Raw genomic sequence first — 23604 nt, 5'->3', positions numbered from 1 at the left:
GAGCACTACACAGGAGCTTTAAATTTACTACGCAGCCATTAGAGAAGTGTGTTCTGTATTAGGGTTGTGTCGATGGCTGATAGACATCACAATGCTGAGCCGGCATCGCGATCCTCTGCGCCCATCGCAGCAACAACCCACTCACGAAAAATACACACTAATGGCTCATTTCCACTCAGAGGTACAGCACGGGTTGGTACGGGTCACCTTATCAGGCTTGTGTTTCCACTGCCAAAAGGGTACTCTTTTGGTGCGTGTGGTGTACAACAGAAAGTTTCAGACGACGTCATTTTTACTCGAATTAATGTCTACAGTAAAGCCGTACGGGTCGCTCACATATCATATGAGAAGCTCTTCTCACAACACAGATGCTTTACACATCAATACTGTATAAATGCTCATTACTAACCTTTCATCAACATGATTATAACTGCAGATCAATGATAGCCTACTGTAACGTCTGCAGTTATATAAAATAAATAAACAGATGAACATATATGAACACATACCCACCCTTACAGTCCCTGATATGTTACCAATTACAGATAAACTACACACAACAGACATTTAGTCCTTATTTGGGTTCAGAAACAACACACAACATGTAGCCCACAGTCAGAGCAGACCTCTCATCTGTGTGTGTAATCTTCAGCAGCACATGTGACCTCTGTTAGAGAGTAATTCCATCATTCCCAGTTCAGAATAGTCCAGAAGGTGATGATAATAGGCAAGGCAAGGCAAGTTTATTTCTATAGCACATTTCATACACTGTGGCAATTCAAAGTGCTTTACATAAACAGGAATAAAAGAAACAAGTATAAGAGAAATAAAAACAAATAATAAAAATAAATAAATAATTAAATAATTAAAATTAAATTAAATTTAAATTAATTTAAATTAATAAAAAAATAATTAAACATAGCAGTGTGTTCATGCTGTAGGTTGCAGAAAGCATCATTTGCTGCTGTTTTTTCCAGCTTCTCCTTTGTTTTGTCGCGCTTCACTCTCGCGTTTGTCTCTTTTCTGAACGGATCGGATATCAGAGCGCTTCAATTATCACACGCATGCTATCATCATCAGCTCAAGAAGTTTGTTATATCAAATACAGACGTGCGGCGAGCTCTCTGGAGAACGTGAAACCGCTCACATGGCCTCGTAAAACAACATCAGGACACGGCAGATTTTGTTCTTGTTGGCTTTGTGTCTGTTCATCAAGATGACGACAAGGTTTGTTTGAGCTCGGCTCATCCATGGCTCGTTATTGTATGTATATATTATTACGGTGTAATGTTTTTTTGTTTTTATATAAAAATGGCAGTTCCTTTGTTTTCATTGTCCTGCTTCTGCAAGTGATGCCTCTCTGTAAACCAACAGCGTTCAGCTGCACGTGTAGCTCCGCCTTTTGGTACCATTTTTTCATGCTCAGTACTTTGCAAAGGTTAACAAAAAAGTGGTATGGTACGGTTTGCTTTTAGATACCCTGGAACGTGGAAACGGCCATAAAAGCGTGCCGAACCGAACTGTACCACTCAGTGGAAATGGGCCATTAGGCCCCATTCACACCAATACGTCCTAGCTTATAATGACATTTTAGAACAAAAACGATCCACGTCCACACTGGTGTTTCATCTAGTGTTTCTGAAAAGATCACCGTCCACACTACACCGCTGAAAACGCACATCATGTGACCACACACACACACACACACACACACACACACACTGGCATGCACTGCAGCTTATGTGCGCATCTGAGCTCCAGCAGTCAGCGGGTGCTTTGAGCACAAAACCCCAGAGAGCAGTGCACGTGGGAGAGTTGATCAGGGATGTAGCGCTGGATGGCGTCTCACTATAGCTGTTAAATGTGATCTTTAATTCATCTTGTCTCTATCTAACGACTCTTCGCTCTTTTGATTCTATCAGGTAACGTGTCACAGCGTCAGTACACTGCTTCAGTCTTTCGTTTTCATGCTTGTACTCAGTCATTTTAGTGTAAATCTCAGATACTGTTGGTTAGTTCCTGTTGGTTCTGCACCTTTTTTGTGGACGTCATTATAAGGACACAGATCACTCTGCCTATTCATGCCAGAGTCCTGCGGTAAAAGTGATTGACAGGTGGTCATTTGTGTGTAACTTTATTTATTTATGATTCGGTTATGGCTAAAACTAAGACCATGCCGGTCAGCTAGTGGAAGCGGTAGGCTACTAATAATTAATTTGTTATGAATTCATTAATTATTCTTAGATCATGAATTCAGCGCCATTAATTCACAAAGTTTGGTGGACCTTGCCCAACTCTGTTCTGTACAGTGTGAATGTGAGCATGAGTGTAATTCAGATCTATTAAATCTGCCATTAAGGCTGATTCATACTTCTGTGTCAAGTGCAAAGCGGATGCTCTGGCGCAGCCTTTGTGTGTGTTTGTGTGTGTGTTCCATATTCTGTTTGTGTGTTTCCTATTCTGTATGTGTGTGTGTGTGTGTGTGTGTGTTCCGTATTCTGTTTGTGTGTTTCCTATTCTGTGTGTGTGTGTGTGTGTTCTGTATTCTGTGTGTTTGTTTCCTCTTCTGTGTGTGTGTTAGCGTTAAGGTGTGCACTTTTCCTCTGGTGTGTGTTTTTCGTTTTCTCTTTCTCCCTGTGTGTGTGTGCGTGTGTGTGTGTGTGTCTGCGGCGCTCAGCACTTCTGTGACCCAGAAAGCAGACGCTGGTGATGGAGTCTCTCTTAGACTGAACAGAACTCAGAGTCCAGCCGACAACAATGAATAGAGCAGCTAAATATACCAGAGTCCAGGGAATAAAGAAGAAGAGGAGGAGGAGAAGGAGAGAGTTTATGAGGACGTGCAGAAAAACACTGCGTTTCACACTCTTAGAGGATACGCTGACCTGAGATCAGCTCACAACACCACACACTCAACATACACAGTAATCAGGCCTGCATTCACTATACTGCTTTTTTGGTCAACAATCTCATTTTCAAATGCGTGTGTGTGTACAGTTCCAAAGCCAGTCATGATGGTCACATTTCATATCATTGTGTCATATACATATGTATTAATTAAAAAATAAAAATAAAAATAAATATTTATATATAGTTTTTAAAACTGCACATGGTTCTTTGCACCCTAAAAATTCTGGATTAAAAATCCCAATGTGAAAATAATAATAATAAATTATTTAATTGCAACAATAAAAACCATAATAATAATAAGAAGAAGAAGAAAAAAAGATGAAGAAGAAGAAGAATGACAATGATAATAATAATAATAATAATAATAATAATAATAATAATAATAATAACAACAACAACAATGATAATAATAAAAATAATAATAATAATTTTAATCTACATTTGTATATTGAGAGTCCTTAAGTTTTGATCTCTTACTAAACACTATGGACTTTGTACAAACCTCTATTGGTCAAACCAGACCTGACTGCATTACGATTGTTTATTAAAAACTTCTTTAAGGAACTTTTAATGTTGATTTTTTTTACTAATAAAAATAAAACCCAGTGCATGTTCTGTTCTGGAGATTTATTGTTGCTTTATAAAAATGACTGGTGTTTAAGAAAGGCTCGTCTGTTCTCTCATTAGGATATACTTACAAAACAAGGTAACTATAGTAACCATATTCCCCACCAAATATCCCACAGTATATGCAGTTATTGCTGTCGCGCAGAATAGAAGACGCTGCTCTCATTAATGTGATGCTTTTGGCAGAGAGTGAGCGCGCGTGTGGTGTGTGTGAACTGAATATCAGTGTGTCTCATGAAGATCTTCAGTCTGTACAAGAGAGAAAAGGCTCTTTGTGCTTCTGTCCTTGTGTTTTCTCACCTCTCTCTGTGCAGTGAATGAGAAACGCTGCTGATAAACACTGAGGGAGCTTTAGACACAAATAACCCACTTTTAATTACAAAGAAACACGCTGAATTAAGTATGATGAGTTGAAATATTTCTTTAAACTCATTCATATGTGTGTGTGATTGTGTGCACAGCTTCAAAGCTTTAATACAGCATATATTCAGACATTTTAATTCAATTCTAATGTTTCTGGCTTTTTTGTTTTCAATAATTATTGCTCCAATAGAGCTGAACAAAAGATGTTATTACATTCACAAACAAAAGCAGTTATGGTTATTGAAATGTTTCTTCTATAGCATCCCACATGAACAAATACAATATCAATACTGTATGTCATTTATCGTACATTTGTGATACTATAGTAAAGTATACTGTATATATTATTGTATTCACTATAGTATATAACTTTATGATAATAAATGCTGCAGCACACTGTAGTATTTACTATATTGACCCAATAAACTAATATATACTGTAGTGTACTTTAGTTGTTATTACAGTAAACTGTGGGGTAATGTAGTGTGATATACCCTATAGTTGTATAAAACTACAGTATTGGCTCATTTGTTTATATTACTATAGTTGTGTTTCCATAGCAACTACACAATCACCCCTACAGGGGTGGTTTCCAAAAACCCTTGTTAGCCAACTAAGGTCACAAGTTCCATCGTTACAAGCGTAGTTTGTTGATTTGGCGTTTCCCAAATCCATCGTTCCAATGAACATTCACAAACTGCACCTCTAGAGCTGTAGATAGACGCATAGTTCCTGGCTGTGTTTTATTTCCACTTATGCCCCCATACGCCATATTCCTTTCGAATCTTACAACATTTAAACTTGGAATATTTAAAAAAAAAAGTCATCTCTCTTAGGTGTAACTTGCTTTCCAATTATTTGTTTACAGTTCAGTTTTAGCGATCCTTATATTGACAAATGCTCTTCCTTAGTAGTGCACTTTGAAAACATTTGCCATTTTGAACGCAGCCGCGGCTCATGACGAAAGCCAGTGTTGGGCAAGCTACTTGATAAATGGAGTGAGCTAAGCTATTAGCTACTTTAAATGTAGCTTAACTACACTAAAAGCTACATCCTGGGAAATGTAGCAAGCTGTTTTTACAATTTACGATGCTACTACCCAACACTGACGAAAGCTATAGGTGACCTGTTGTTTCTAAGTGGAATTTACGTTACGTCTCCAAAGCCTGTGAAAACAAAAATATATATAGCATACATTAATGCTTTTAATTGATAGGTTAATTAATTTATAGGTTATTTACAAGTATCTGTACCGTATATGACATGGACCTGTTGGTTAGAAGATTTCTGCAGTGGCTTGAATGTGTCAAATTGGAAAAGTAGACTTTTACAATGAATAAAATAAAATAACAAAATAAACAAGATCCTACTTAATAATAATAAAAATAATAATAATAGTTAATATTATTATTATTAAGTAGAATTTTTCTTCATTTCTTAGTAAATTGCAACCATTAATGATTTAAATATGAGATTAGAGTGTTAGCTATGGGGTTTTATGTTTTAGAATGGAATATTCTCAATAATATTTGTAAAGGAAACATTGGCTCTATATGTGCCGTTTACATATATTTCAATTAATAAGGAAAACGAGTGCATGTTGTTACCAAAACTAATATAGATTTTTTTTGTAAATGCGTGTGTGTGTAAAACAATATAATGTGCACAAAAAAAAAAAAAAAATTCTCTAAAGAAGTTGTCACTCCACCCCATTTATAATTGTGGACCTTTTACGTTTTAACTGACGTGGTTAAAACGATGGATCTTGGGAAACATCATACTACATCGCTTACCAGTTGCATTACCATATCAACTGTAGAATCACCACAACAGATCAATTACTATAGTTGTGTTGCCATAGCAACAGTAGAATCACCACAACAGATCAATTACTGTAGTTGTTACCATAGCAACTATAGAATCACCACAACAGATTAATTTATTTACTACAGTGTGAACGATTGGAAAACACCACAATATTTACTCTACATTACTATTTGATGGAGTTAATAATAAAATAATTCATTGTTCCTTGGTTTGTTAAAGAAACATTTTTGTCAATGTCAATTTATTTTCAATGTTGAAAAAAGATTTACTGCTTTTTATTTTGTGCAAATTGTTCCGTATTTTATTTTTCAGGATTCAGTGATCAATAGAAAGTTTATAATAACAGCATTTTTTCCAAATGGAATCTTTTGTAATTGCAAATTACTGAATTGATACTGTTAGATCAACTTAATGCATGTTTGCTGAATAAATATATATATATATTTTTTTATTTTGACTAAAAGTAATGCATAATTTGAAATCAGAAACTGACTTTAGTTCATAAGCAATCCAGGCCGCTGTGCTTCTGGAAATGCAGCAGAGCAGATTCTCCAGTATATATATATAATGACACACATTCACCTGCACTGACCTTTACCAACAGATCTAATGTGTGTTCAAGCACAATCATGGATGTCTTTATCAATATTTAACCATCATAGCAGCCAGCAGGAGTTCACTGTCCTGGAGTTTACATCTCACAATTACGAGTTATGTCTCACAATTATGAGTTACGTCTCACAATTATGAGTTACATCTTCTATATACGAGTTATGTCTTGCAATTATAAGTTTCGTGTCACAATTATGAGTTTCGTCTTACAATGAGTTACATCTCCTATATATGAATTACGTCTCACAATTATGAATTACGTTTCACAATTATGAGTTTTGTCTCACAATAATGAGTTACATCTCCTATATATGAGTTACGTCTCACAATTATGAATTACGTTTCACAATTATGAATTTTGTCTCACAATTATGAGTTACGTCTCACAATTATGAATTACGTCTCACAATTATGAGTTACTTCTCGCAATTATAATTTTCGTCTCTCAATTATAAGTTTCGTCTCACAATTATAAGTTTACTTGCAATTAAAAGTTTACATTTCACATTTCTGATCTCACAATAATGAGTTGACATCATCCGGCCCCATGTTTTGTTTATTGTTCTGCGTAATATGCTGCTGCACTTTCCAAACACCTTTAATGTTTGTAGTTTAGTGTATGTCTCTCTGGTCAGAGCAGAGCAGTGTGTGTTATTTGAGGGATTTGTCCTGGCTAATGTGTTCTGCTGTTGTCCAGATATTGGGCTGTTTGTCAGAGTTAGCGGCGCCGCAGGTTTGTGTTGAAGTGTGATGGATGTAATTACAGCCGCTTTACTGTGTTTTCACTGGTCTGTTGTTGAGCTCAGAGGCTTCTCTAAAGTTCAGCTCAGTGTTTATTGGCCGCTCTGAGCTGTTTGTGCTGCTGATGGGCTTTTCTTCTTTCTGCTGGACGCTGCATGGGTTTATTGTTGCCTCTGGACACTCAGCAGACGTGTGACAGAATCAGAACACTTTCTAGTTCACTTGATAGTTCACTCATGCAGCTGAATGAGGACACCACCGCCAGTGTGTTTTCATCCAGCGCTGGTCATTAACACACTCGCTGAAACAGCAGCAGGAGTACTTGTATGATGTGTGTGTGTGTGTGTGTGTGTGTGTGTGTGTATGTGTGTGTTTGTGATTGTGTGTGCGTATGTGTGTGCGTTAGGTTAGTTAGTTAGTTTACTTGATTTATCCCCATAGGAAAATCTCATTAGCAGCATACACCCTCTCATTAATAGATCATTTTAAAAACACTGTACCCCTACTCTAAATAAATATCCAGTTTACTAGCCATCGACTGCTACTGAGATGCTTGGGGTATAAATGATAATTTTGTCCTATTTCTGACACATCTGGGAGCACAATATCGATGACCTGATGGTAACAATTGGAGGGTGTTTGATAAAGGATGTCTCGCATCATTGACAATCATGATAGCCTTATTAAGTGCTCTTTCTTTGTATACCATCAATGCTCTTTAGTTTTATTCCCAAAACCTTACTGACTGCTGTTACCACCTTCCCCAGTGACCTCTTCTGGGCCTCAGAAGCATTCCCATACCAACAGATCACACAGAATGTTGCAATACTTTAGATAAAGGCATTATCAATCATGATCAATAATGTGTGGTCAACATTAAAAGACAATAGTGTCTTTGAGAAGTCCATTCTCTGTTGAAGCTTATACAGTCAGTCCACACACCCTACTTCAGTTTATTGTTCAACATCACACAACTTGTTACTCACTGAATTTGCTCCCCATTAATTAATGTGGGTGAGTTTTGCTTTGTGTTCTCTCTCTAAAATCAAAAGCAATCTCCTTAGTTTTAGGTATATTCAGGTTTGAATGTTCACACCAGTCTGAAAAGACGCAAAGAACAGGCCCGTGTTCTTCCTCCTCTTTTTTTAAAAGGCTCACCAAAGCGGTATCATCTGCTTACTTTACAATACATCTTTTTTTAAATGCACTTATACAAGAATTTGTATAGAAAATAAATAATAACGGAGATAAAACACAACTTTGGGGAGCTCCAACTTTAGTACACATTTCATCTGAAATAAAACCTCCCAGTTTAACCTGTTGGATTCTAGAGTTAAGAAAACCGGTCGCCCGGGCAATCATTTTGATGTCTAATAAAACTCTTTTGCAAGAGTAGCAGCTGATATGCTAGGAGAAATGCAATTAAAGCAGATGAGAAATCCAGAAAAGTTTTTGCATGAGTTTTCAGCTTGTCTAGATGAGAGTGCAACACGTGCAGTATAGTTAACATTGCATCATCAACCCCTCTAGAGGGCTGATATGCCAACTGCAGAGGATCTATAAGATGCCGTGTTTCAGATATACTTCTTTACTAAATGTCCATCACAAGCGAATAGATAGAGTTATCAACACTCTGTGGTAATTTTTGAGTGAGATGCTAATGGTCTAATCCGATTCAATGATCTATGCTAAGCTAAGCTAAAAGTGCAGACCCAGAGATCAGCTGATTGATTAAGAAATGCTAAAACTCACCTGTTTAACTCTAGAAGAACTGTAAAATGAGCATAATTACAAATAAAATAATGAGTGTTTCTATACTATATGTGTGTGATGAGGCGTGATGCAGAATCTGGTGTGGTTTTGTGTCTCTGTAAGGTCTTGATCACACTGAATGTGCTTTTTGCGCTGAGACGTGCCTTATTTGAATGTTTTTCTAAAGACCACAAGTTGTTTCTGTGCACTGATTATGCTTGTGTTTTTGCTGTTGTGCTCTGCTGAAAAAGTGTATAATGTCCAATCAAATGAAAGCAGAGGCGGGGTTTACACTGAAAGAAAGCAGTGTTTGTGTTGTCATTATGACTACAGACACTTTTAAAGATAGAGGAGAGACTAGCGGTCAATGTTTCCAGCTATCCAGAGCTGAATGACTTCACGAATCCTGAATATCACAATATAATTAAATATTACAATAATAACAATATCAACATCTGCTGATTCAGTGGTTGCCTAGCAACATAAAAAGCGCAGCACACTTCTTTTCTAATCAATGGAATGGAAAAGTGCATCCGGTAGACTCCTAACTCTGCGATTGTGTGTTTCAGGTGTGTATCGTGCAGAAACGGGACACAGAGAAGATGTACGCCATGAAGTACATGAACAAGCAGCAGTGCATCGAGCGGGACGAGGTCCGCAACGTGTTCCGAGAGCTGGAGATCCTGCAGGAGATTGAACACGTGTTTCTAGTCAACCTCTGGTGAATATCTGTTCTTTACTCTGCTGTTCTGCATCTACAGCAGTTCTCACACTCGTCTCCACATCATTCATCCAGAACACACATACTGTAGAAATCTGAGATATGCTAATATATGCAAATTACATGACATACAAGGAAACATAATGCACAAAAGCAGAATGGTGCCAGACGGACTCGTTTGCCAAATTTTATTGTGTTTTTATTATTTCTAGTGTTTTTTCTGTTGAAATGTTAACATGTTTGCAGTTGCAGATCATATTTTGCAGTTTGATATATATATATATATATATATATATATATATATATATATAAAGTATATAAGCCATATATATAGATATATATATATATATAGATATATATATATATATATATATATATATATATATATATATATATATATATATATATATATATATATATATATATATATCTATATATATATATATATATCTATATATATATATATATATATATATATATATATATATATATATATATATATATAGATATATATATATATATCAGGGTATCTGCGGGGTCTTAAAAAGTCTTAAAAGTCTCAAATTTAAAAATCTAAATTTTAGGCCTTAAAAAGTCTTAAATTGGCTGTTCTAGGCCTTAAATATTTCTGCACAGGTCTGATTTTTCCGATGTCTGTGTAACGCTTCATCTAATGCTTATTTAAATTCTTTGTTGTTGTTGTTGCTTGGTTTTCATTGTGTTGTAGTTCTGTTTCACTAGTCCAATTATAATTTTGCGGTATTACAATTACTGTACAAATGAGACCAACATGCAATAGCCAATCAGCTTTCTGTTACTGAACCCAGTGCATGTGGCGAATGTGATGTCGTCACTGTGTTTGCGGAGGTTCGCTTTGGGTGCGCACAACATGATTTCAGCTGGCGGAGTGCACTACAGTTTTTGAGACTCGAGCGAACAGTTCGCATGGCGCCACGTTTGATTTGAGTTGAATATGAAACACTTTGAAGAGATTTTGTCTGAAACAGTACGCCTGTACAGGATCTTTCTGATCCATCCATGCATGATCATTATAGAGATAACCAGATGAACAATAATTATCGGCTAGAAATTGCAACAGCAGTGGGAACGGAGGAAAGATTTTTGTAGAAGTTTGGAAAAACATGAAGGATAAGTTTGTTAAAACCAAAAAGAGAGGACATGCAAAAGTGGAGACCCAGGTGGTTTTAATATTACAGAAGATGTTTTTCCACCAGTCATAGGTTTTACACCGATGTATGTATAACAATTTAGAATTGAAAACAATTTACTAAAATTAAAATGAAGGAACAAATTATTTCTTTGATAACTGGAAAGGAATATTTGATATTACAATATACTGATGGCCAGTTTTTCTAGGCTTTATTGATGATAATGGTCAGGGATGTTTGACCATCATTGTCTTTTTAGCTAATAATTATAGGACAGAAACTAACCAGACAGTAATGTGTGAATTGTGAAGTAGGCAAACAAAATGTCAGTATTTTTAGCAAGTTAAAAATGTAAGTAAGATAAACTAAATTTTTAAAAGTTAAGTTTAAGTTAAAAGCAAAAGTTTCACCTTTCTGCAGATAATCTCTCACTCTATATCAGAGCCGCATGAACCTGTAGGTGAAAAACCTCTCTGAGTTTCATCTAAAGGTGTTCAGAATGACAAAACGCAGAGATCGAGCTGCACAAACAATGTGTTTCTCATGCATATTGCAGCGTTGGGTTCTCCCACGCTGATCTCTTCCCGACTCCATCTGCTTCAACAGTAGCGCTCGTGATGGAGACGTTTCATCAGAGCGTTTATAAATAATACCTGTCGTTTATTGCTCAGAGCGGCCATATGGATGGAAACATCAGCGCTCTGCATCCTGACAGACAGAACATGTGGAGAAGATCCAGAAAAAATAAAAAACACTGTAAACTTCATCAAGCTGTCAAACTGAAGCATCTGCTGCGCTCGCTGTTTCTGATCAGCTCTTCTGAATGATGCAGCACACCATTACACTGCAAAACTAATTTATATACAGTTGACGTCAGGATTATTAGCCCCCCTGTTTATTTTTTCCCCAGTTTCTGTTTAACGGAGAGCAGATTTCTTCAACACATCTCTAATCATAATAGTTTTAATAACTCATCTCTAATAACTGATGTCTGTTCTCTTTGTCATGATGACAGTAAATAATATTAGACTAGATATTCTTCAAGACACTAGTATTCAGCTTAAAGTGACATTTAAAGGCTTAACTAGGTTAATTAGGGTAAAGTTAGGGTAATTAGGCAAGTCATTGTAGAACAGTGGTTTGTTCTGGAGACAATCCAACACTAATATTGCTTAAGTGAGCCTTTAAAATGGGTTTAAAAACTATTAAAAACTGCTCTTATTCTAGCTGAAATAAGAAAAAAAAGTTTCTCCAGGGGAAAAATATTAGAGGAAATACTGTGAGAAATTCCTGAATCTGTTACACAAAAATATTTGATAAAGAAATTCACAGGAGGGCGAATAATTCTGACTTCAACTGTATATATATTTTTACTCAGTGTTTGTGTCTTGTTCATTCACACGTTTTGCTTCAGCTTAGTCCCTTATTCATCAGAGGTTGCCACAGCGGAATGAACCGCCAAACATTCCAGTATATGTTTTACACAGTGGATGCCCTTTAAGCCAAAACACAAACTAGGATAGTTTGTGTCTTGTATTCCAGGACAAATAATGAAACATTCTTTAATTATATATAATACGAACTACTTAAGCTGTGCATTTATCTGAAAATAGCAGCACACATTAGAATGAGCCAATCAGAATCCAGCATTTAACAACCCTGTAGTGCAAGTTAAGGATGAAGTACGTAGAGTAGTTTATATCACAAAATAAACCTCGACAAGCAAGATCCTCTGAGTAAAATTGACTCAGTTTAGATAGTATTTGGTCCTTCTCTAAATTGAAGTAAAGTTACTCAAGTGAAGCTGTGGTCACACTGGGCTTTTCCTCCCAAAGACTTCCATTCATACACACCCAAATGCGTCAGACCGGAAACACAGGGTCATGCGTTAAGTTTCGCAGGTCGCTGCGGTGCAAAGTTCAAGCTTGGTGAACTCTGACCTGCGAAATCGCATCACTTGACTGCATGAGACCAATCGAGGATCAAAACAGGACCTCTCTGGACAGAAATGTAAAACATGGAGCAATCGCTTGCTTTTTGAATGTCTAATCATCTTGTTTAATCCCGCCCCTTTTCGCAGCGCCGTACGACAGAATTTCGCACGCACAAAGCCCAGTGTGACCGCAGCTTTAATGTGTAAATGAAAGGATTAATTAAGTGATGATTGAGCACTGATGATGAACATCTGCAAGACAGAAAAGAATTACAAAACTATCTGACTTCAGTCACAGCCTTAGATAAAATCAGCTATAATATAATACACCGAATCTCTCAAAATCTCAGCAGAGGATCATTAAGCAACTCCACAAATAGCAGCTTCACTTTTTACCAACCTGTTTGCCTTTATTTAAAGAGAGACCCAATACTCTCTGAATTGAGTACATTTTACTCACAGAATTTTGCTGTGCAGGTTTATCAGCAGCTGTTCTATAAGACTGAATGGTTTATTCAGAGAAAACAACCATCCTGGATGTACTTTATGCCACTTATAACACATGTAGAACAGAATTAAACTTATTTCAGCCTAACATTGCCATGTACTTATTTTTAAGGTTCCCTGTAGAACTTATTTTCCCAGACCAAGTAAATATCATAGCTCAGTAGAATAGCAAATAGTTTTTATATTGAAAACAAATCAGGTGTATTTACATCAGCTTAGTCAGTTTACAGAAACACGTTTCATCTCGCATCAAAGCTCTGCTTCTGAAGGTAAAGTGGAAAAGATCTCGGCTGGAGGTCAGTCCTCCGGTCAGTTGATCAGTGTTGGCTAAGTTACTCAAAGTAATAGATTACAAATTACTGACTGGAAAATTGTAATTTGATTACATTAGCAATTATTTTATGTAAAAAGTAATCAGATTACTAATTACTTTACTTTGAATATACTTTTAAAAAATAAACAGCAGCTTCTTCAGTACTTTAATATTCACTGAAAAACACAACAATGGGTTTAACACAGCAGCTTGACAAATCCAGGATTTAAAGAGATCGTTTACCCAAAACTGAAAATTCTGAATTCATCTTTTTCTCAATCCACTGACATCAACACATACTATGTCTGCAGTCGTGGAGACAAACTGTAAATGCTCAAATGTTGAATACGTGAAATCTGGAATACGTGAGCCATTGCTCCTAATATGTGTGTGCAAGCCATGCTTACATTGGAAATAAAAAGCGTTAGTGTGCGCAAAAGGCACGATATGTGAACAGACTCATAAGCAGCTACGCTTCTCTTCACATTTGCAGAAGATACCTTAACTCCCGATCCTGCACATAACCCAATTTAATTTGGAGTTGGGCTGCCGGCGTCCTCCTCCGGTGTCCTCCTCCCAAAACGAGTATTGTCATAGAATGAGTTCTGTTCAAGTGCTTGAACATAGGCATGGGCTGGTGTAAGTTTCTGACGGTATAACCTTGAATAAAAATATGATGGTTCCATGGTATACGGTATTGTGATCACTGCTCTTAAATATGTTCTTTCTAAAAGTCTGGGTAAAAAACAAAACACTTTCCCTATTGAACAAAATACATTTGATCTTAGAAACATTTATAATATTTTGGAACAGTAAACATGTCAGGCTAAATAATTAAAATAAATCCTTGACTTCTGCTCTCTTCGTTTCTAAAACACAGATTTCTTTACAACACATTTAAAAAAACAACACATAAAAACCCTAACAAATACCTTAGGAACTGTATAACAGAACATTTTAGTGGTTTCAAAACTACTGACTTTTCCATACCACTGTAAACCTTGAAACCGGTTATCGTATCATGCCAATGACAAGTTGCTGGTCAAGTTAAAAGCAGTGTAAAGTTCTTCATCGAGACTGGACATAGACAGATATATTTTTGTTTTTACACTAAATGAAATCAAAGTAATGTCTGTATTTACTCTTAAAGCAGCAAACACTCCGGTCAACAACCATTTCAGCTCGTGTTCTCCACCAATTTTAAAGCAAACGCTCATTAACTGAAGTTGCAGCAGAAAACGTTACTTAAAAAAAGCACATTTTAAGTGTAAGTAACACAGTTACACTGACTTTTGCAACTGTAATCAAATTACACAAATTGAAAATGTAATTCATTGCATTACTGCGTTCCCAAAAATGTAAATGGAAAACAGTAACAAGCTACACCCAACTCTGATCACTACGTAAGCCAAAGCACTAGTTAAATCCACAGAATTGATGATACTGGGGTAAAGTAAACTCAGAAAGGTATTATTTGCCAATCCTAAATAGTGAAATCATATGAGCAGCCAATGACTATCAAAGTACAACATTGTTCACAGTTAAATTAACAGTGCTAATGTTGATTTCAAGTCATTCTTACATGCATTTTCAGACCCAATATTCAAAGTACCATGGTAAACAATATAGCTAGCATGTCATTGAACGAATGTGCAAACATAAAACAAACTTTACCTCAATATTGATAAATAGTGATGAGATGAAGGTCAGAAGAAACGTTCATATACAAAATGCCCAGCACAGCTTAGAAGTCTTTCACCAAAATGTCCACAGTAGCAAAAGTCCTTCAACACAATCAAAAAACAAAGTACTCCATTAACATGACTAATGAAACATTCACACCAAACATTACATCTCATCTCCATTTACTTCAGTTGAGCTTAAAACAAACTTCTCAACAGGACTTAAGCGTGTATAAACATTTACAGAAGAATCATCGTATTCAATACTTGCAATGCATTAAACAACACAATGCCTATTAAACAAAATTGACTTACATTCAGGTGAGCATGCAACATCTCTCATGACCACAAGAATCCACCATCTCTTCTTCTACAACCCTACTTTTTCATTACAACAGTGCACTCTAGGGCCCTCTTGATGATAACAAATGAATAACACTTCACTCACAAACATAAACAGCATTGTGACTGTTATATCATGCGCATTATTCAGACACTAGGTGGCGCCAAACAGTCAAAAACACAAAGCTGACAGAGACTAAATCAGCTGATGGAGTATACACTAACCTGCACATTATTCAGACACATTATTTATACACTAGATGGCACCAAAAACACAAAGCTGACAGGAACATATTTTTCCTTTTCAATGTCCTCCCATTAAAAAGTGCTTAATATGGATTATTAATGCATTAAGAAAACATATTTAAAACAGTACTCAATACTTCATTTGGCCTTCTAATATCACTTTTTACTGCGGTGAGCCATGGTAAGCTTCTTTATTTAACAGTTTAAATATGCAATATATGTTTAGCATGCATCTTTAGCACATTTCTGCTTAGCTGTATTAGTCATCTCTAATAGCTGATGTCTTTTCTCTTTGTCATGATGACAGTAAATAATATTAGACTAGATATTCTTCAAGACACTAGTATTCAGCTTAAAGTGACATGTAAAGGCTTCACTAGGGTAATTAGGGTAAAGTTAGGGTAATTAGGCAAGTCATTGTATAACAGTGGTTTGTTCTGGAGACAATCCAAAACTAATATTGCTGAAGGGGGTGAATAATATTGAGCTTAAAATGGGTGTAAAACAATTAAAAACTGCTTTTATTCTAGCTGAAATAAAACAAATAAGACTTTCTCCAGAAGAACAAATATTAGAGGAAATACTGTGAACATTTCCTGAATCTGTTCAACATCATCTGGGAAATATTGGAAAAAGAAAACAACAAAATCACAGGACTGAATAATTCCGACTTCAACTGTGTATGACTTTCTCAATGCATTAAGGCGCATGAAGTGTTTCCACATTGAGTGTTTCAGATCGTCCTTCCTTACGAAGCAGTTTGAGTCTCAGATGTGGATTAGCGTCTCAGCGATGGACAGCTCACAGTGTTTGCTGTCTGTGATTTGAATAATGCAGCATTTGTGTGTCTGTGCTTCAATCAGAACTGAAGAACTGCTTCTCCCTCTGAGGGACTGAATTTCTCGGTCATCTGAAGAGATTTGTAGCTGGAAGAGCACACTATCAGAATGATATCACTTCATAACTTTTAGATTTACCGTAGGAGCACGTTTGTCTTCAGGAGCTGGATTCACAAAGTGTCTGTCCAATTTCTTCTTTTCTAACCTATAAGAATATAATCTAAGACTGCAGTGAGAAGTTTAGTGTGTATTCTTTAAAACACTTCTCTAATGTCCATTTAAAACAGATATAAATCTGCAGATAATCAAAAATACTGCTGATAATAATCACATTATACAGATGCAGATGGTCATGAATAAACTGAAAAAGCCCCCCCGAGGTGAAGAAGGCCTGGAGGCAGTGCTGTTTATATTGATGTAGAAAATCATCATTTCTGGATCATTTTAATCCTTTCATTGTTTTCATCTGTTAAGATATTTGTGTGTTGCTGTTCATCCTGTGTGTGTTCAGCAGTGTGTAAGCGTTTAAGGCTCATAACTAACGCGCTCTGCACTGGACTTTAGAGCAGCATTTAGTTGGTCAATGGGGCTGTTGGTCCATTTCACTTCCTCAGAATAGCAACGCTCCAACAATGCGCCTTAACACACCTCCTCTGTAGCCCAGCACACACATGAGTCCACAGAGTGACACAAGGTGGAGCAAAATGTAAAAATTACTGCTGCGCTGGTCTGAAAATAGCAACAAATCACGCCAAACACGTCTTGCACCTTATTGCGCCGGGTGTAGGATAGAGCCCTAAATCTGAAACTTTCATTTGTCATTAAAAAAAGTGGATATTTTTTAATGTTCTTTTGTTTTAGTTTCATTTCACACTGATTCAAAAACTTTCATCTGAAATTTGTGTAAAAAAAGATAAATTCACCCTCACATTGTGTCAATCACATTTGCATGCTGCGTCCGAAACGTTCGTCCGTCATAAAGTACTAGCAAAAACATTTGTAAAAAGAAGATTCTGCATCAATTTCGATATTTTCAAAATGCATTATTATTAAAAAAACATTATTATATTCCATAACTATAAAACCAAATCTATAAAAAACTAGCCTAGAGCTTTATCTGCTGTTATAAACATGTCTATAATCTATCATCAATGTCTCTACCAATGTCTCTAATCTGTCTCTATAATCAAATTGAGAGAATAGCTATACATTTTGAGAATTGGCGAATCAATTTTTCAAGTGATTTATCACCACATATCTAATGAAGCATGTTACTTGTCAATTACATTTGCACACTGCATCCAAAACATTTATCAATCTTAACAAAATTTTGATTTTTTTTTTTTTTTTCACTGTAAAAAGGTGTTTTGACAGTTCAGTCTGCAAGGAAATTAATAAAGTTTCATATAAAAATGTAGTTCTACATTGTGCAAGCACCTTCATTGGCCTGTAGGGGGCGGGGCATTTTACACACCAGAAAGAATTTGATTGGTCAGAAAAAAATTCATTGACGTCCAAAAAAAATGTGTTGATCCATGTTGGTGGAATCTTGAATAAATTGAGATTATATCTCACAGGTTTGTCTACAGTTTCTCTTCAGCATTCTCCATTTTTTCATCATCCCACAGAGGCTTGCAATGAAAGAGAACAGAGTCTGAATCTCTCTGTGTGTTTGTGAAGGGTTCGCTGAAGGACAGAAATGCTTTTGTGATTCAATGTCGAGCACTGAAGTCTGTGAAGAAAGGAAGGACGGCTTGACATTGACAACTTCATCTCAACATATTGTACATACATTCATGTATATACATCTGAAGTCATATTATTGGCCCTGCTTTTTATTCTTTTTCCAATATTTCCCAAAGGATTTTAACAGAGCAAGGACATTTACACAGTATTTCATATAATATTGTTTCTTCTGGCTAAAGTCAGTTTACTTAGTTTGGCTGGAATTTTTTTTGTAAACAATTTTTAGATCAATATGAGTAGCCCTATTAAGAAATTATATTTTAGATTATCTACAGAACAAACCACTCTTGTCCAAATACCTGCCTAATTAACCTAGTTAAATGACTCTAAAAGTAACTTTAAGCTGAATACTAGTAAACTACCTGACACAAGTCTTGTGGTGGATCTGCGCTGTAAAGAGCAGCAGATAATAACTGGTCTTCTAGTTGATGATGTGTGAAGGTGGATTTCTCTGCTCAATCATCTGTTGATCTGCATCCTAATCATCACTAATACTGCAGAAGACCTACTGGAACCTGCATGGAGTCAAGATTCTCACATCAGTCAAGTTTGGTGAAGGAGAAATCATGGTTTGGGGTTCCATCATTCAGTATGGGGGCGTGTGAGAGATCTGCAACATCAACAGCCTGAGGTATCAAGACATTTGAGCTGCCCATTACATTACAAACCACAGGAGAGGGACAATTCTCCAGCAGGATAGCACTCCTTCTCATACTTCAGCCTCCCCATCAAAGCTCCTGAAAGCAGAGGAGGTCAAGGTGCTCCAGGATGGCCAGCCCAGTCATCAGACATCAACATTATTGAGCACGTCTGGGGTAAGATGAAGGAGGAGGCGTTGAAGATGAACACAAAGACTCTTGATGAACTCTGGGAGTCCTGCAAGAAGGCTTTCTTCACCATTCCAGATGACTTTATTAATCAGTGATTTGAGTCATTGCAGAGATGTATGGATGCAGTCCTCCAAGCTCATGATGGAGTCAGACACAATATTCATTCTGTTTCCACTGCAGCATGAGCACATATTCTATACTGGACATTATTGAAGCTTCAGTGAGCAGACTTTAGTCTAAGCAGAGTCAGACCTTACTGTCCTAATCAAATCAGTCAACATCAAGACATGATCAGATTATATTGTGCTCAAATAAGCGTAATCTAGAGGCCTTTACCTTTCATATAAGACACTTCTGATACCAAATCATCAACTAGAAGTCCAGTTATTATTTACTGTTCTTAAAACTTGAATAGGTGACAAGACTGTTGTCAGGTAGTGTATATAGTAAAATATTATGTACAGTCTTTATGACAAAAATTAAAGAAATTAGTTAGTAAAAATGGGTTCACTGCAAAAAATAGTTTTTTTACTCAGAGTTTTTGTCTTGTTTCCAGTCCAAATATCTAACAATTCTTAAATCAAGAAGCATTTTCTAGACAAGAAAAACACGATGTCTTGTTTTCAGTAATAATGAGACTAAATTAGGTGAGTTTTTGCTTAAAACAAGCTAAATAATCCTGTTAAAGCGAAAACAAGATTATTTTGTTTACCTCACACCATTGTCAGATTATTTGGCTTGTGTTAAGTAGAAACTCACTTCATTTTGACTCATTATTTCTGAAAACAAGACTATATTTTTGCTTGTCTAGAAAGTGCTCCTTGATTTAAGAATCTTACGATATCTGGACTAGAAATGAGACAATTCTTGAAGTAAGAAAAGCATTTTGCAGTGTCAAAAACAGCGTTTGGGAAACATTTGTAAAAGAATAAAAATGTAAAGGAGAGACAATAATTTTGACTTGAGCTACAGCAGACTGTATATTTATACTGTATATAGGCAGAGGGGATGGTCTCTCCTCTCCTCTCCTCTTTGATGTGTCTCTAGTGAACACACTGAGCTTTGAAGACTCTCGCTCTCTGAAAGTCAAAGGAGCGTCTGCTGTAAGGAAATAAAGAGGCTTCATTCTCCTCCTCCACTCCTTTAAGCCTTTAAAATGTCAAGTATGCAGAAAGTTGTAATTACTGTATCCATTTACTGGCTCTGAGTCACAGCAGGAAGCCTGAGCGTGTGTTAAAACAGCTCCATCGCATAAACACAATCAGAGAGGCTGAGGTCCGACACACACACACATACACACGCAACATGACATTAACACTGATCTCAGTCAAAGCACCAGCGTCTCTGTCACTCCACATCAAATAAACATGAACTCAAATAAAGCAGAGAAAAAAAAACAACCTGCTGCTGTCCGAAGCAAATGCTGCTCATTTTCATTTACTCGCTTTTGAAATGGGGCACCACGAAGGCTCAGTGGTCAGCGCTGTGGCCTCACAGCAAGAAGGTCTCTGGTTTGAGTCTCAGCTGGGTCAGTTGGTGTTTCTGTGTGGAGTTTGCATGTTCTCCCCGTGTTGGTGTGGGTTTCCTCCGGGTGCTCCGGTTTCCTTCACAGTCCAAACACATGCGCTATAGGGGAACTGATCAACTAAATTGTCCGTAGTGTGAGTGTGTTTCTAATATTTTTTATATAATTTGTCTATAATTTTGGCTCTAATTGTGAGTCTACATATTAAACTAACAGCAAAAAGAGCATTTAGCACAGTCAGAAATGATCATTTACTCTGGTAAAAGGAGATCATTTGAAGCGCAACATTAGCCCTCAATCATTGATTTTCATTGTCTGGACACTTCTCAGAATACCTGTGTTTGGGTGAACTGGTCTTCCTCTGCTCAGACTCAGCTCTACACACACTGTTGTTTTTCCTCCTCGATCTCTGAATATAACGACACTTGATACTATCATGTCTCAGCCATAGAGGACACTCGTCTCAGCTCGTCTTTGCATTGGAGGACACTCGTCTCTGCTTGTCTCAGCATAGCTTCATTTGTCTTTGCTGTAGAGGCTACTTATCTCTATTTGTCTCAGTCTGTCTCTGCTTTTCTCCACTTGTCTCTGTTTGTTTTTTGCAATAGAAGACAGTTGTCTCCTCTAGTCTCTATTTGTCTTTGCCATAGAGGACACTTATCTCTATATGTCTCTGCTTGTCTCTGCTTGTCTCCGCTTTTCTCCATTTGTCTTTTCCGATAAAGGACACCTGTCTCAGTGTGTCTCAATTTGTCTTTTGCAATAGAGGACACTTGTCTCAGTATGACTCAATTTGTCTCCATTGTAGATGACACTTGTCTCCACTTGTCTTTTCTAATAAAGGGCACTTGTCTCCCCTAGACTCAATTTGACTTTGCCATAGAGGACACTTGTCTCAGTTTGACTCCACTTGTCTTCTTTGATAGAGAACACTTGTCTCCAGTTGTCTCCATTTGACATTTTCATAGACAACACCGGTCTCCACTTGTCTTTTCTGATAGAAGACACTTGTCCCAGTGTGTCTATAATTGTCTTTGCCATAGTGGACATTTGTCTCAGTTTGTCTCCACTTGTCTTTTCTGATAGAAGACACTTGTCTCAGTGTGTCTCTAATTGTCTTTGCATAGAGGAAACTTGTCTCCACTTGTCTCAGTTTGTCTTCATTTGTCTTTTCCGATTAAGGACACCTGTCTCAGTGTGTCCCAATTTGTCTTTTGCGATAGAGGACACTTGTCTCCACTTGTCTCAGTTTGTCTCCACTTGTCTTTTCTGATAGAAGACACTTGTCCCAGTGTGTCTCAATTTGTCTTTGCCATAGAGGACACTTGTCTCCACTTGTCTCAGTTTGTCTTCACTTGTCTTTTCTGATAGAAGACACTTGTCTCAGTGTGTCCCAATTTGTCTTTTGCGATAGAGGACACTTGTCTCCACTTGTCTCAGTTTGTCTCCACTTGTCTTTTCTGATACAAGACACTTGTCCCAGTGTGTCTCAATTTGTCTTTGCCATAGAGGACACTTGTCTCCACTTGTCTCAGTTTGTCTTCACTTGTCTTTTCTGATGGATGACACCTCTCTGCTTGTCTTCAGTTTTCTCTCTGATAGAAGACACTTGTCTCCTCTTTACTCAGCTTGTAAATGTACTCAACTCTGCTTCTCTTTGCTATAGAGGACATTTGTCTCTACTAGTCTCTGTTTATCTCTGCCTGTCCAATTGTCTTTCCAATAGTGGACACTTGTCTCCCCTGGTCTTCATTTGCGTTTGCCATAGAGGACACTCTGTCTCCACTTTTCTCAGTTTGTCTCCTCAAGTCACTGTCTTCAGTTGTCTTTCATGATCCAGGACGCTTATTTCAGTTTGTCTCTACTTGTCTTTCTGATAGAGGACACTTGTCTCTGCTTGTCTTCACTTTTATTTCTGATCGAAGACACTCATCTTCGCCTTTTTTCGCCACATGTCTCAGTTTGACTTTTTCATTGAGGACACTTGTCTCTGCTTTTCTCTGCTTGTCTCAGATTCTCTTTGTCATAGAGGATGTTTGTCTCTGCTTTTCATTCTGATAGAGGACAATTGTCTTCGCTTTTCTCAGTTTCTCTTTGTCACAGAGGACACTTGTCTCTACTAGTCTCCATTTGTCCTTGCCATCGGGGATGCTCGTCTCCATTTGTCTCTGTCATAGAGGACGCTTGTTTCTGTCTGTCTCTGGCTTAGAGAATTCCTGTCTCTGCACAACTTTCCTCAACTTCTCAGTCCAGGAAACTTCTGAAGTTCATCTGGGACGCTCCTCATGAAGGCACCTTGCGAAATAAGGCCAGCGGTGAGGACACATTCGGGAGGAATTCACTGAGGAATGAAGAGTGTGTGTGTGTGTGTGTGTGTGTGTGTGTGTGTGTGTGTGTCACTGCGACTCGCTCCTGAAGCTGAGACAAGTGTTCACTTCTATCTGGGACACTGCAAATTATTTTTTTGGTCAAAATGTTGTACTCCCTCTGTTTTCCTCTTTATGTTCTCTCTCTCTCTCTCTCTCTCTCTCTCTCTCTCTCTCTCTCCATCCCTCGTCTCATTTGTCATCATGGCCTGATTATTTCATGCTCTCGGACTCTTTCCAGTCTGCTAACCTTCCTCGTGCTCCCGCTGTGCTGTGGAGTGGCTGAAGGCCGAATAAAGGCCGCTTCTCCCATCGCTGCGTCTCTCCTGCAACACGCCGCAGTTTAACCCACTTGTGAACTTTCCTCAAAGTACCGTGTGCACAAAAGACAGATCTGAAGAGGCTGTGAATCCTTGATCATCAGCTCATCACACTGCTAACACTATTTATCTAGTTGCAGTCTAATTTATAGCCACCAAAATAAATCTTACTGATCTCGATTTTTTATAGAATACAATACTATGCAGGAGCACATGAAGACTAATAATGATTGTTT

General features: G+C 37.2%; 1 protein-coding gene across 1 annotated transcript in view; it reads left to right on the top strand.

Annotated features, from left to right (window-relative positions):
* The window catches only part of LOC130240102 (serine/threonine-protein kinase 32C-like), a 107652-nt gene that overhangs the window by 56534 nt on the left and 27514 nt on the right, over window positions 1–23604 (top strand). The window contains exon 3 of the mRNA XM_056471518.1: window positions 9399–9550. Coding sequence (XP_056327493.1) covers window positions 9399–9550 — 152 coding nt within the window. The remainder of the gene's footprint in view (window positions 1–9398; window positions 9551–23604) is intronic.

The sequence above is a fragment of the Danio aesculapii genome, chromosome 13 (assembly GCF_903798145.1).
Source record: "Danio aesculapii chromosome 13, fDanAes4.1, whole genome shotgun sequence".
Taxonomy (NCBI): Eukaryota; Metazoa; Chordata; class Actinopteri; order Cypriniformes; family Danionidae; genus Danio; species Danio aesculapii.
The sequence above is the reverse complement of the archived record's forward strand: the minus strand, read 5'-3'. Positions and strand labels throughout refer to the sequence as shown.